Source organism: Solanum verrucosum, unplaced genomic scaffold (assembly GCF_900185275.1).
Source record: "Solanum verrucosum unplaced genomic scaffold, falcon-dt-bn FXZP01000163.1, whole genome shotgun sequence".
NCBI lineage: Eukaryota > Viridiplantae > Streptophyta > Magnoliopsida > Solanales > Solanaceae > Solanum > Solanum verrucosum.
In genome coordinates, this window is record NW_026020379.1 from 2050163 (window position 1) to 2066471 (window position 16309).

Consider the following 16309-nt stretch of genomic DNA (forward strand, 5'->3'; position numbering starts at 1 on the left):
ATAAAGAAAGTTTATAAAAATTAATTTAAAATTAGTTTTATTCCACTCATGTTAGAGAAAAAGGGTTATATGTGAGTCATCTATATAACAATAAGGGTATATATAAGTCACTTTTATAACAAGGGGTATATCAGCTCTTAAAGACAAAATTGAGGGGTGTATCATGTCTTTTTCCCTAATCCGAATACATATTTGAATATGAAAATATGACATTTACCCTAATATGAATACAAAATATGAAGATGTGGTATAATATATGAATACTAAATAATTAAAGACACTTTATTTTTTTTAAACATAAATTTATCTTTATTTAAAAAATTATAAATACCAAATGTAGTGAATATTGATTAAATATTTTTTTTAAAAAATATATACGGCAGTTAGTGATGGTGATGGGTAGATGTTGGGTTGATTGAGGATGGTATTTACTAAGTATGGTGTTGTTAATAGTAGTTAATGGTGATAGTGATCAATGGCGGCGGTTAATTGTTATAGCAGATGAAATGGTAGCTAATTTTGGTGGTTAATTGCCAATATGCAGTCGTGATTGGTGATTATTGTAGTAATGATGGTTGGTGATGATAACTATAAATGTGACTAATGATAATAATGGTTAATTGTAGTAATTGACAGCAATAATAATCGTGGGTGATTGGTGATACAAGTCAGTGAATAGATGAAATTGGCAAACTGTCATCTTAATATATATTTATTTAAATAGACATCCCAATAATATTAAAACTTTATTACATATCTTAATCATTCAAATTTATACAAGACTCATTAAGTGGTTATATCATAAAAAATAAACGCACTTCATGGTTAGGATTGACATGATTAAGATCCAAACTAAAAAAATACATTAACTTAATACTTTTGAGATCTAAATAACTAAAATTTAAAAAAATCATTAAGTGCAAACAAATGATGCGTAGAGTCTTTCCTTAGTCCTCACTTCCAATGAAACTTAAACCTGGTGACTGCACAACGTCAAGATTCACTGATAATCGCTAACATTTATCAAAGTCCACTTGAAAATACACTATAATGGTGTGTTCAAGTTTACTTCATGAATACTATTATAAACTTCATTTATTGTCTTCTTGATGGTACAAATGAACTAAAAGAATGAAAAAAGTTCTACAAAAGAAAAAATAGTTCTCTCAAGAAAAACATATTCTTTTTTTCAGATGTCATCACTGTTCCTAAAAAAAGATAAAGAAAAAGTGTAGGCAACAAAATGACCTCCATCCGCCAAGTCTTTCTACATTATACTTTCTTGTTGGCCTGCTCTAAGTTTTTCCAGTTCTTCTTCGGCATCTTTCAACTGTTCTTTCAGTGTGGCTATTCTCATTTCCAGCTCTTCCACTGAACCTCGAAGAAGTGAAGGTTGATACGGTGTCAGAAAGTTATGTGAAAACACTTTCATTGCTTCAACACCACATACCTATCAGAGAGTAGCATATCACTTATCAGGCTGGCAAAACTTTGGTACTTGAATAGTTTAGAAAATTTATGATCATGGGATATCCAGACTATATGCAAAAGCATCTTCAAACCTCTTGTGGAAGCAAAGGCAGCTTGGTAATATTGAAGTCGTCATATAACATGTAGAATTGGTCCAAGTACTTTTGTTGCATCCGCATCCTAGCCTTCAGCAGCTTGGATTCAACAACTAAAAACAGACGCAGGTTCCAAGAGTTAGTTTTCTCACAGAAAACAAGCTTAAGAGGAAAAGGTGATACAGACAAGACCAAACACAATTGAAAAGAAACTATAAGGAATTAATACTATGTAAAGGGAACATATGAGACTTGTACCTTCTTCATCGAAAAGCACTTGATTAATTATAATGTTATGTGTATCAATCTCGAATTTAGTGAGTTCCTGAACAAGCCTTTCAGTCTCATATAGAGAGAGGAATTCCGGAATGCAAACACAAACGAATGTCGTCAAGTCCTGTTAAAAAAAAGTGACATTAAAGACCAGAAGAACTTGAGAAGTACATTAAAAGGTTCAAGAAAACAAAGAAAGGAGGAAATGTATTCAGCCATTTCTGTAAGACTATCTGTAAGGAACTTTTCCCTGCCTTGGCCAGAGCTAGTAGTAGGTACTCAGAAATCTAAATAAGATGAAAAAAACATATAAATGGATTAACAAGCAACATCAACAGACTCCTCCACCTCCACACTCAAACCAAACAGGTAGAACGCATTGTGTATTTTAGTTTTTTTACCAAAAAGAAACTGCTCAGATAAATAGTTGCTAAAACCACTAATGCATTGTTCAAACTCATTTCCTGTGAAAATGCAAGTTTTTGCAAGGAGGAAAAGAATTGAACTAGACAGCATATCTGTTACATAGCTCAGTTTCCTGCAAGTATGCAACTTCTGTATCTGTGATGAGTACTTCTAAATTCTACTGATGATTTTCAAGAATCGCGAAGAATTATTCTTAACAGCATGACCAGCAGCAGCAGATGGAAGAAATGCATGACTTCTCCTTAATCCCATTACTTGGTAACATTCATGCAAAAGCTGTAAAGTTTTTTTCTTTTTTTGATGAAGTATGTGGTTTCATTGATGGTGTTAAAATAGGAATAGGAACAAGAATGATATTTAGAATCCATCCAAGGATTGTAATGTGGATTCTATAATAGGGCTTAAGTGTGATATGGAGATATGCAATTCAATAATATTTTTCTCCTATATTTCTCGTATCAGAGCAATTGTGAGAAAAGTATTGCTATACAACATTCCAGCAAAATCAGCCATCACTGTGCAGTTTTCCGGTAAACTAAATGGTTGTCCGAATAAATAACATTTTTGTCGGTGTTTTTCAAAAACCAACACCCCCTAAGCAATTGCCAAATGCACCCTCACGCGCCACAGAAGCAAATCTCTGGCGAGTGCAACAGATCCACGCACTGGCATCGTTTTCTGGCCACTTTTTTTGAGAGAGGGGTAACTTTATATTCACACCAAGAAAATCAGCATCCAAAAAATGATGAAGTGGAAAGTTACATCCCACAAAGTGGTGGATGGGTATTCTTTACAAGTTTCCTATAAAATCAACTAACTCTACTATCTCCCCTACCAGATTCTGTTTACACCAATAAAACAAAAGCCTTACACAATTAATTATAATCTTCTGTAAATTAATCTTTTGTCCATCAAAGCATCTTGAATTCCTTTCTTTCCAAAGGGTCCATGAGTGACGTCCACCATATTCATGCTGGGATAGTTCTCCACCAGTGCTCCTTTCTTCCTCTGTTCCCAATACCTTTCCAACTGCTTAAAGTTCCATTGTTATCTTAGGCATCACCCAGTTAGCAAACACAAAAACATGTTCCAAAGGCTCATAGCTGTCTTACAGTGGAGGAATAGATGATCATTGACTTCTGCTTCCTGCTCACACATGACACATCTTGAGCAAATCTGCCAGCCCTTTTCTGTAAAGCCTCATGAGTCAGGCACGCCTTTATGCATACCTTAGGAGGGCATGTGGTCTTCTAAACTAGCTTCCAAGGCCATATGTCTAGCACTGTCTGTATTGTGTTGAGCTTCCAATAGCATGACTAGACTGTAAACACACCCTTGTTGTGTAGTTTACATCTAGGTTTATCAGACCTCATGGACAAAGCTGGGTGTGAGTTTAGTACTTCCAGTAGGTTGGCAACTTCCCCAATTTCCCATCATTCAGTGCTCTTCTAAATAATAGGTTGGGATCCCTGTTGACTCCAAACTGGGGATACCCTGGCATTCCTCTGCAGACTAAAAAGTATATAGGTGTGGGAAGGAGTTTCTAAGCCCGTCTTCTCCAATCCACACCTCATCCCAGAAATCAGCTTTCAAGCCATTCCAACCGTGATGGAGATGTTATTGTTGAAATGGGACCATAATCTTCTTATGGTTTTCCAGACACTACACCCAAAGGTGCCCACAACCTCCTCAGTTGTCCATTGAGTGAGTAAACCATACTCTGTTTCAGGTTAAACCATCATATATTTTTCTGCTTGTGTTTGAGGTCTATTCTCAGTGGTCTGGTCCAATGGTAGGAGTTCATTTAGTGATTTGCTCCTTCTTGACTCTACTTTACCAAAACTTCTCACTTCCATGTAGTGGCGTCCTTTTTGAGATCCATTAATTTCTGTATGAGCATAAATTGAACTCCCTCGAATCAAGTAGCTCTGCCATTCCTTAACTTCATCAAGAAATCCTCTACCTGTAACCACATATTCATGAACTTGAAGAAAAAAGAATTGACATTCCATTCATTTTTCTGATCACCTTCAGATTAGGGCTGATGCTGAAAGAAATACTGAAGCAACCTATCAGACACTTAGAAAGGAACTGAGAACTGTCATTTTCTGCCTTGGGGTGTGATCAGTATTCTGTTAGGAATTACGTTAGCTGTATGTCTTAACCTGTCTGGCCATTGATGGATTCTTTTCCCATCGGCATATGACTTTGTGCCAAGATTGGAGAGTTGTATCTCTGATTAGAAGATTTACCTAAGAAGCAAATAATTTTATCAACTGTCTCCCCATTCCTGTTGTAAATGCTCTTTGGGATAATAGTTGCAGATTTCCTCTCCCCCAACCAAGATCTTGTTCTCACATAACGACAGAAGTTGTTAAATTTCTTTGAAACTCTGTATATGCATACTCGAATTTCCCTTCCCCATCTCCTAAAATGATCCCCAGTCCCACACCGAAGCTTGCTTATGCAAGTTCTCTTCATCTATTTTAATTTTTAGTTGTTGATCTCCTAATGCGCTCTATCAGCAGAAACCAACTATCCTCGAAGGACTTATCACCAGAAACAAAGAAGATTTTCTCCCATCATAGTCAGCACTAAAATCAAATACCTCGAAGGACTATCACCAGAAATAAAAAAGATTTTCTCTTTCATAACCAAACTGATATAAAGAATCATCAGAAAAGAAGCTCGCCGGAGCAAAGTGAAAGGGAGAGAGTTTGGAATTGTGGCCCATTTCCCAAGAGAGCATCTCTTGTAAAAAGAAAATCAGCTAAGAAGAAATGCGGGCTGTCAATTTATTCCAAAATCCAGTGAACTTTTCTGGTAGTAATTGGAAGCTGTAAAGTTCTTTGTTCTTGTTCAAGCCAAATAGGACCTCTCGTACTACTGCCAACCCCATTCACCAAAACAACAGACCGAAAAGAAAGCTACATTGGGTGGGTTTTTTTGGGATGGGGGGTGGGGTGGGGGGCTGTTGGGGTTGGGTTGGGGTGGGTTTGAGTGTACAAGCAGGAGTACAATAAATGCAGAAGAAAGGGTATGAATGCTCAGTCTTACTGAATTCTAGTGCTAACTGCTAATGTTTCATGGACAAGGAGATACTATTTTTATTTTTTGACATAATAGACAAGTAGATATTATGTGTTACTACTTCCACTAAACACAAGACATATAAGTAGTTCAGCTCATGTTAAAAGAGATATTCCACCACAGCTTCCTGATTTTGTTGATGCTTCTTATTCAAACTTATTAACAGTTTTCCCAGGTCCAAAAGAGAAGATTCTCTGAACTTTACTAATTTATCACACTATGGTCCAGCAATAACAACATAAATGCAACTTTTCAATTATAAGGACGATCATTTCAAGGTAAAAATCTTACTGGATCCTTGAACTGTCTGTTCACTTGTTCAATTATATCTTTCATGCCTTCAAGTTTCCCCAGGATAGCATCTTCACCAAATTCAGTGTCCACACCAAAGATACGACTCATCTGCGATAGACACGTAATCTTTTATTAAATTCAAGCTTGCAGAAACATTCCATATGATCCTTCCATTGTAAAATTAGCAACCTCCCCACCCCTGCCCTCAAATCATCATATTAGAAGATCAAAGAGGGGAAAGTAGAAAAAGAAGTTTTTTCAGGCAGGGTGGAGGGATTTACCTGACTTATAACACCGCCAAATTTATTCCTCAAACTCATCACTTTGGCAAGCCCCTTCTCTAGCGTTGATGGGAATTGTAATAACCGTAGAGTATGTCCAGTTGGGGCTGTATCAAACACTATGACAGAGTAGTCCATTGTTTGCACCAATCTAGAAAAAAATAAATACAAATGAAATTTAGTCTTAACTGATAAAGACAACACACCATATATCTAAACAAAAGCCCAGCGCATTTCATGACCTCTAGAAAATCTACAAACTAGTAACATCTGAGCACTATGAATGTACCATAAGTAAATGAATACTAGCAATCGGGCATGCTAGGAGTATCTATAGTGATAAATGTTCTGGAACCACTGAAAAATACACACATAATTTGGAATCCTAGTTCGGACCTAGTGCAACTCCATAGCTCTTTAAATATAAATTACCCCCCAAGACCTTAATATCCTAGAACCTTAATATCTTTATCCACCTGATAAGTAAAAGAAACACAGTTTGATACCCAAGACTTTCCAGCTCAGACTCTGAACACTAATTCCATCTCATTAAACCATTCCAAATACCATTAAGAAACAAAGATAAAAGACACAGTAACCAAGAAATTTGAAGCATCCAATTCAGTAACTTGGGTAAAATATGCTATTTATACTTTCTCCTCTCTCATATTTTGAATTTCTTCTGGGAATCATAAATACATACTGTCTTATATGAAAAAAGAAAGGGAAGCATTTGATGCCAGATCAAAAGAGACTAACAAACGACTTTAATTTTGGGAGTCTAGTGGACTGGCAAGTCCGGATGCTGAAATATGGGCATGAAGTTGGATTAAAACAGGAAAGAAGAATATATTGGGAAATGAAAGAAAATAATAAAGAGAGTGAAACTGTCAGGATATAATGATGGATGACCAGTGATGTAAACGATGGCAAGGGTATCTTAACATGATGGACGTGGAAGAGAATTGTTCACGATCAAGAGCAGATAGAAAATATACTAGAATCCCCAATAAAAAGATTAATATCGACAAAAGTATAGCCTTTTCAGAATCAGTTTCAGATCCCTTAGGTAGGAAATGCTTAGGGTTGCATAACTCATACCAAGGGAGTTGCAACAGAAGCATTATCCATAAGTTGCATCGTTTTATCAGTTACTCACAAGTCCTACTTTACTATTTCATGGTAAATTCACAATATAAGTATAGGTTATTGCACCCTCATCAGAAAGATTCAATATCCTTTTCGCCGCAGCTGTTAGAGATGGTGATCTTTTCTCCTGTGAACCTGGCCATGTACTCACTCACTGTTTCTTCTTGGCGTTGTTTGTCATATCATGACTTCTAACAACATGTCCAATTTTACAAATAATTTCCTCTTAACTCATAAAAAAAATTATAAGGAATTAAATCATGAATATTATTGACATACCAACTTCAATATTTCACGTCATTATTCCCCACCCAGAAAGTACAATCTAGACAGACTGATGAGACTTCTTATGGGAAGGGAATGCAGAAAAAAGAAACATGGACTTGGTTATAATTGTCAGAAATACCAGCATCGAAAGAAAAAAGAGGGCTAAGTATCAAGAACTTGAGGTTGCAACACAAGAGTTTATCATTCAAGTACTGGAGGTTCAACAATGATCAAGAAGGTGCAAGTTGGTTATCAAGCTGAATTTTTGTATTGCAGATTACTGATGCACTAATCCAGTCATAGGATCACATTAGATTACTCTCTATTGACAGCTCTCGGCGGAGCTCAAAATATGGTGAAACTGAAGCAGCTGGAACAAGAAAACTAGATAATGGCAGTATGGTGGATAGAGAATACCCCTTTGAAGAAAATATTTCCAGATTTATATGTTAAAGGAAACTACAATTGCAGAGTGCAGAGGTGAAATGGATGGATCATAGTTAGAAGAAATCTCCACGTTCTAGAAGTTTGTCAATTAACACAAATTTTCTGGAAATTCTGTGAATGATAAGATAGTTTTTGCACATAATTTAAAGGGAGTCAAAAAGGAAGCCATAAAAGTAAAGTGATTGGACATAGTGTTGTCAAAGCCCGTTTAAGTTCTGTTACAAGGGTCAAAATATGTTGAACGCCTCGGTTCGCATAATGTGTGCGTCAGTGTCACTATCAAGGTTCTAAAGCATACTTTTCCTTGCCAATGAGCCTCTTCTGAAGAGGCGACACTAAGTAATTAATATTTCACTTTATCGTAAACTTTTTTCAATTTCTTTGTTCATATATTTGCCATTCATGCTTATAATTATTAGTCTTGGACTAAACATATATATATATTTGTATTTTTTTCTCCCTTTGCACTTTTTTTTTATTAAGCCCTTATTGGTGCTTTGTGCTTAAAGCCCCAACGGACCTTAGAGCTTTTTTGCACTTTTTGCTTTTGATAACACTGATTGGACATAGTTTAGAAGGCTAAAGGAGCTATATTCTGAACCTGATTCACTGGTTAGATAAAGAACGCAACTTTACTGTTTAATCTGTTACAACCTGCTGATAGATACAGCCTACAGGTAAGGATGACAGACAGCAGCTCTGGAATAGGTTCTCGAAATCTATTGCTCCCCTAAGTGGCTTGCTTATCTGTTTCGAAGCCCCAAACAATTTTTTCTTGTATTATAAATAGGTGGTGTTCAGTGGGTCATGTCAAGTGCCTTGAAGGAAGGTATAATCAGTTGGTTGTTATGATCACCTAATATGGATCTGGTTATGGGGCGTTGTAGTGTGAAATCAAATGTTTTCTTCCTACGACCTATGGTGCTGGTTCGTTAAGAGAGAACCTGCAATCTCTTGAGTTTGAAGTACTCAAAAACTTGACTAATTTTCTGCTTATCATTTCACTGAATGAAAATAACACTAAATACAACACTAGTGGATTAACCACCCATCTAAAAACAAGGAAGTAACTTCCTACTACAACTGAAATGAGAAAGTGGAGGAATAACCTCCTTACTGCAACAATTGCTACATAGAAATAAGAAAAATAAATAACTAAAAAACTGTAATAATCTACTGCCTAAAAAGCTGTAATAATCTATTGCAACACTGCTCACAGAAATAAAAAACACAACTTAAAAGCTGAAGCAATCTACTTTCTAATTTCCTTAAATCTTCCATATGTAAACCATTGGTAGACTAAAGGGTGCTAACATTACTCCCCTCTGCAAATCACGCTTGCCCTCAAGAGCTAAGTGTGGAAAGTATTAGTATTTCCCCCTTTTCCAACAAATTCTTCCTCATCATATATAGAGTCAATCCAAAATAACTTCTTGCGCTGATGACCTCGAGTGAATGGTTCATCACAGTTGAAACAAAGTCCCTTAAGTCGCCTTTCCTCCATTTCAGATCTGGTCAGTTGCTTCACAAATCTAACATGTTGAGGTGAGAAATCTGTTGTCTTTGATTTGCAAGCATCTAACAATTGCAAACAAATGGGTTGTTCCCTGCGTTCATAAAGTCGGGATAAGCTCATCGCCGTAGCCAAATCTGGAGGATTATGCAACTCAACCTCAATTGCTATATAATCAGTAAGACCGCTGATATAAAGTTCAATTTTTTGTGACTGCATAAGTGTACCAGCCCGCGAAATTAATTGCTCAAATGTTTCTTGGTAATCTGCCACAGACCCGATCTGACGTAACTTAGCCAATTCTCCCAGCTTCTGACTTCTGATTGGTGGCCCAAAACGAAGGTTACAATGACATTTGAAGTCATCCCAAGACAGTTGAGGCAGATCTGACTCCAATTGAAGAAACCAAAGTTGTGCATTGCCCTCCAAATGAAAAGAAGCAAGTCCAACTTTTTCTTCTTCAAGAGTTTGTTGGTGTCGAAAGAAGTGTTCACATCTGTTCAACCATCCCAAAGGATCCTCTTGGCCATTAAATCGTGGGAAATCCAGTTTTGTATGTCGAGGAATGATGAAACTTCCTCCTGCTTCTGATCCTGACCCTCCTGCCACTCTATTTTTACCCTTCCAACCACGATTCTGACTGATATGTTCAGTTGAATCAGAATCGACCTTAGAAATTTACTAAATCCTGTGTGAGTGCATCCAAGCGAGCATTTGTTGCTTCATGTCTGGCTAAATTGGCTGCACGTTCTTCTTGGAACAGATTCACTAATTGTGCTAGTTGATGTTGAATTTGGTCTCCCATAACTTCCGTCTCTGATACCAAGTTGTTATGGTCCCCTGATATGGATCTGGTTATGGGGAGTTGTAGTGTGAAATCAAATGTTTTCTTCCTACGACCTATGGTGCTGGTTCGTTAAGAGAGAACCTGCAATCTATTGAGTTTGAAGTACTCAAAGACTTGAATAATTTTCTGCTTATATTTTCTCAGACACCAGATAGTTTAAATACAATACTTATAAAATAATTACCTCTAAAAACAAGGAAGTAACTTCCTACTACAACTGAAATGAGAAAGTGGAGGACTAACCTCCTTACTGCAACAACTGCTACAGAAAAATAAATAACTAAAAAGCTGTAATAATCTACTGCCTAAAAAGATGTAATAATCTATTGCAACACTGCTCACAGAAATAAAAAACACAACTTAAAAGCTGAAGTAATCTACTTTCTAATTTCCTTAAATCTTCCATAGGTAAACCATTGGTAGACTAAAGGGTGCTAACATTGGCAATGGCAGAACTTACTAAGACATCTCAAAACCCTCTAGATTATTACAACTATAATGAGCATAACATGGACAGTCTGGAGGAGAGGAACTATAGATAATATGAAGATAGAGGCACTTTATAGCTAGAGACATAGGTGCTTATGATCTTTTTCTTTTTGACATATATGAAAAACGTACATGGTTTTGAAAGTTTCATTGACTTCACTGACTCTATGCGTAGTCAAATGAGCTAAAGTCCTATGTTTTTTGTAAAGATAAAGTAACTTTCTTGGTGCTGGTAGTTTATGAATAGAACTTCAGATAAAGAAATTAACACATTATCCTCTACCAATTTTATCTTTCATCAACTATTAACTATTAGAACCCTGCCTTAAGCAAGCTTCTGTATCTGTCAGCTCATTTTTTTCATTTATCAATAAAAATATTTAATATAACTGAGAAAAGACACCGGGCAGTTGGTGCACAGTTTAAAACTTGTTCCACTTCCTCAAACTCGAATGGTCATTGCAGCATTTCCTCAATCAAATTACTATTTTGAAAGACAATACCATCTAATGGTAGTATCCAATACTCATTTTCCTTATATAAAGCTCACTTGTATTTATGTTATATCTTCATGACTTTATTTTCATGTTCCAAAGCTTGTTCATTAATTTATTTTCCAGTTAAATTATGCTTTATGTGGTAATCGGTCATTTGGTGGAAATTGGTGTTATTATCTCCCTCTTTCTGACATTTAATGTGAGATTTCTTTTCCAAGGCAATGAACATTCGTCTGAACTTCTCTTTTATTTCTTCGCCCACAAGTTCCTCCTTTTCAGAATAATTATCTTTTTTTAGACTTTCCTTTCAAAGAATTCAATGCATGCAAAAGATTAGCAATTTTAGCATCCACCCCGTCACCCACCTACCAATTTCAAATCTCGGATCCTTCCTCAACAGTGTTAGCTTAACGGACAATTTAAAGCTCGGTCCCCATTGATAGAATAGTCGTCCCACCAGTCATCAATTCCTTAAACCATTTTTTAAGTCAAATACTTTCACACAAAAGGTGATAACCCTCATTCGTTCTGCCACTACTTAGTGAAAGAGGACAGTGTGTGTTACAGGGTTACTTTTGACAATGCCAACTGGATGAAATCAAAAAAATTCTCTAGCCAATGGCTAGATATAATTTTATCGATGTGTAATGTTGTTCTTCTATTAATCCAAGTAGAGATTGCACCTACGAGTGCCATTAACAATTGTGCATGAACCCAAAAAGGTCGTTGGTTACATCTCCAACAATTTGTCAACTACTCCTTTCTTTGACAAATCAGCTAGCATTGGAATACCCTGCAATCACGCACTAAACTGCCATTGTTGCATACTTCATATTCTTTTCCCCTATAGAACTTGTTTGGTATTCAACATTCCCTGTATATGTGGATAAAGGCATAAAGCCCATTCAAAATCCTCTGTAATCACTCTGAAGTAACAAAATAAAGCTTGTTACATCAGTACCTCCTCAAGAACGGAAATCACCTCTTTATCCCATCAAAATATCAATAAACCAAATATGGCCACTCTAGAACCCAGAGTGGCCTATCCAACTGCCTACTTTTGCATACACTACAAGTCACCTGAAATACTTTCGTCCTTTCTAGACTAGTTACTCTGCAACTAACCATAGATGACCATTTTTTTATTGCTCCTTCAACAATCCCTCATTTGGGGGTCATTTAGACCTCTAGCATTCCACATAATAATTTTTAAAATCGTGCTGATACAATATTACCATGCATCTTTCCTTTCCTTCCCCCTTCTTTCATTTCCTAGTTTTCTACCATAGTTCACAGTTGGAAACAAGGGACTAGCTCCAAATCTTTCTTACCTTTCTGATAGGGAATCAATTTTCCTTTTAAAATTGCTTACTTTCCTCACTCTGCCTTTTTCTCAATTCTGAACAAAAAATCTATTGTTTCCCTCTCAAAGCTCGTAAAGAGAATCTCCAGATGTCACATAATGTCTATATGAAAATCCTTACTTCATCTAGAAGTATACACGGATCTGTACAACACACACAGGGTTAGAGATTTCTTTTGTTTAGCCAAATTGTGAGTATCTGTCTTTCTATATGTTACAATAAGAGGAAATGGTTCTAACTGCATAATCTAAATGCATGAGTTTTAGCTGGTGTTGCTTATGCAAACTATATAAAGAAGATGCAAACCACCTAGTATTGCATTGATATTGTTTCAGAGTTACGAGATGGGTTTATGTAGTATGCAGTGTAAAGTTGTGGCTGAAACGGGCATCTTTTTACCGCCACCATCTATTTCTACTGCAATCTAGATAAGCAAGGAGAACAATTATGCAAGAATAGTTTATATTCTCATTCACCCCTTATAATTTAGAGTTAAAAAGCTAAGCACTACATAATTGAGTTTAGTTAATGATACATGATGTAGCCAAATTCCTGAATTCCTGAAATCCTAAAGTCAGTAGATGCTGCAATAACCACCAAGAAAATAGAACCCGAACTTTCAAAATTATAACAACGTATGAACAAGTGCAACTACCAATTCTAATAACGGCGGTCATCCTCTTCAAGTTACTTGATGTACTTGTCATATAATATCTCCCAGATACAAAAGGCCAAGGAATCATTCAAGTTGTTCTTGCCTAACCTAAAATCTAATGCAATAACTGGATTAATTATTGAAAATTAGCCAACTTTTACATTCACTGTTTATAGTGAACAAACGCATCCAAAGAACTCATTGAAGTACATTTTGTTATGCCATACTTAGTTAAAGAGACGGTATAACATTGTTGGGGACTCAAAGAAATCAATAAGCCATTGAATAACATTTGGAACACAGTACCTGCTTCTATCTGCAGGATTGTATGGAAGGAGAGATTTTTGAAGGGAAAACACATACCGTACAAAATCTCAAATACAAATGTTTGTGATTTGGGTTTCTTGGTGTAATCTTCAGGATGTAAAGTATGAACAATGAATGCTAGATTTTATGGATACTTAACAGGAATAGGTTTTTGTAGAGTGGAATCCTGTCTTTTTATTTTTGGTTTGCTATGAGGGATTACTAGACAGTGTACTACCTTTGCATTTTCTTAGTGCCAGGCTGCTTTGTGCTATAATATTATGCTTACTTACCTTTTCAAAAACAAGAAAACATCCAAAGAAACCTTTGTCATCCCATATCATACAAAAGACAAATCCCGTCTCATTTATCCTTATACAATGCAATGCTAATCCTTGTTACTCATAAATCAAAAAACCTTAATGTAAGTACAGATCTTTAACACTTGATATTGGAAGTTCATAAACCATCTTATTCTTTTGGGAGCAGCAGCCATATATGGGATTTAGCTGTCATGGAGAAACATCACTTACTTGAGCATCTCGGCGAAACTCATGGCTTCATCAATTCCAGGAATTGCATTTGCCAAATCAGACAGAAAATCATCCATTCCCTCTGATCCAAGTGTCTCGTCATTCTCCACAGTTGGATCAACTTCCTAAAGAACATAATTTCAGTCATAAAATCCTGACCCATAACAGCATATCTGAACAAGATTGACCTTTTAAATTTAGAAAGCTAAAAGAATTGACAATCATAGAGTAGAAACAGCCTTTTAGATACAGTACATTAAGACCTGCAACAACTAGGTCTCGTCCCCAAACTAGTTGATTCAAAAGAATGAATTCTCAATAACCATTAAACACCATTCTGCCTTTTCCATTCCAATACTCCACAACTTGTTTTTCAGGACAAATGAGTGGTTCTTTAAAACTAGGAATTCTCTAAATCTCACAGTTATACTTACTCTTTGACTCACTATTATACACAAGCATATAGACATAAAAGTTCAAGTAAAAGTCAGAGAGTCACAATTCAACATACTCAGTGTAGTGTACTCCCACAAGTGGAGTCTAGAGATAGAGAAATTATTTCCGATACAAATAATTCAGCAACCGAAGCAAAGGACCCTATCTACTAACTTTCTCCACTTCCTCCTATCTAGGTCATATAAACAGCAGGTATTTCATATCCTATCTAATTACATTTTCCCCAATACTTCTTCACCCAACCGCTACCTTTCAGATAGACAATTCATTTAAAGAAATGAGAGAAAGTACCATGGCATACAAATTGTTGAATCCATTGACAAGTGTAGGTGCCTTTGTAAAGCGTTGTTGAAAGGCGTCACTGAGATTATGAGCAGGGTCAGTAGAAATGATAAGAACTGAAGATCTGACCTGAGAAAGAAGGATACCCAATGTAGAACTGCAGGTTGTTTTTCCAACACCACCTTTTCCACCAACAAATACCCATTTTAGGGTATCTTGGTCCAACACATTCTTTACTGTTCCTTGAGGCAAATCTTCATTAGTTGAAGCCATTGATACATACACACACACAACTGTTTACTCCTTATTTATTCTCCCCTCAAGATGAATTGGGAGAGGGGATACACAGAGAAGTTGAAACTGAGAGCAAGTTGATCCTTTGTTTGGCAGCAGATCCGAATCCGATAGAGGAAGACGTTCATGGTTCAATTTGGTCATTGATCCAATCTTGTTACGATTTCTGCCTATTATTACAACACTTGTTAACATGTCAATTACTTATTTTCAGAATTTGATCAAAATATTTTCTTTAAATATAATATTTTGGAAAATGTAATATTCTCTTTATTAGAAAAATAAAAGAAAATAATGACATTATTAAACGTATGTACCATTTTAATATGTGGTCCACTTCTGAAATAAATAAACATAGTTCATCTCTATGCCTATTACGGTAGTGATATTTGAAAATATACAATGATTCGTGAATGTCCTTGGATTGAAATCGTGAGGTAACTAATGGTCATGCTCAATGGGACCTTGTTAAACAATTAGGGTCGTTTTGTAGAATGTATAAAAATAATATTAAATAGAGTGTATTAACAATGCTTGTATTAGTAATATTTGTATTAGTTATACATAGATTATTTCTTATGAATTGTTCGGTTTGGTGTATTAAAAATAACATGTATAGTATAAAATATTTATTTACAAAAATATCCTCCACAATTATGGTGAAAAAAATGTAAAAGGGGTTTGAGGGGGTAATTGTGTCTTTAAAAGGCTAATGCATGCATTACTAGTACCTAGAAAATCATGGTATTAGTAATACACTCCCCAATACACAATAGATTGCATACTTAATGCAACCATTAATTATACATGACATGAAAAAGTGCACCAAATAAAATACTACTAATACATAGAGTTAATGCATGTATTAATTTTGCTAGTACATGTGTACAACTTTATGTGTTGAAAAACATGACACTTGCCTTAATCCCCGAAATTTGTGATGCCCCTTTTTTTAGCAATAATATAATTATTATAGATTTTTTAAAAAAAAATTACACGTTCGTTCAATCTTTAATTTAATACTACAAGACTCAATTTGTTTTTACTTACCGTTACAATCTTTAATTGAACTTCAAATTATATGCAAATCAAAGTCAGATAATAAATTAAAACGAAGAGAATACTATTATTTTTTTTTTAAAAGACCTTTTTCATATAAAGAAAGAAAGAAATTAATTGTGCATTTCTAAAAAAAATTGCATCATCAAAATGTTTGAAGAATAAACTTCAAATAATAAAATATTAGCCTTCGATTTATTACTTGTTTTAGGCCATCAAAGA

General features: G+C 35.5%; 2 protein-coding genes across 7 annotated transcripts in view; both read right to left on the reverse strand.

Moving 5' to 3' along the window:
- The window catches only part of LOC125839081 (actin-depolymerizing factor 10-like), an 858671-nt gene that overhangs the window by 388947 nt on the left and 453415 nt on the right, over window positions 1–16309 (reverse strand). The window contains exon 1 of one of the 5 annotated variants that reach the window (XM_049518060.1): window positions 4312–4316. The exons of the other annotated variants lie outside the window; for them this stretch is intronic. The gene's annotated coding sequence lies outside the window, so the exon portion shown is untranslated. Of the gene's footprint in view, window positions 1–4311; window positions 4317–16309 lie in introns of those variants that run through there. 5 annotated transcript variants of the gene reach the window in all.
- On the reverse strand, window positions 892–15223 carry LOC125839072 (ATPase GET3A-like). Of its 2 annotated transcripts, XM_049518051.1 has the most exons (8): window positions 14881–15016; window positions 14744–14813; window positions 13997–14121; window positions 5930–6080; window positions 5646–5756; window positions 1824–1962; window positions 1563–1678; window positions 892–1450 (listed from the first exon to the last, which is right to left on the reverse strand). In XM_049518051.1, exons 1-8 carry the CDS (start codon window positions 14937–14939, stop codon window positions 1268–1270), a joined length of 954 nt encoding a protein of 317 aa, XP_049374008.1. In that variant the 5' UTR covers window positions 14940–15016; the 3' UTR covers window positions 892–1267. The 2 variants fall into 2 exon arrangements, with proteins under 2 accessions (XP_049374008.1, XP_049374007.1); XM_049518050.1 differs by having other exon boundaries at window positions 14744–15223.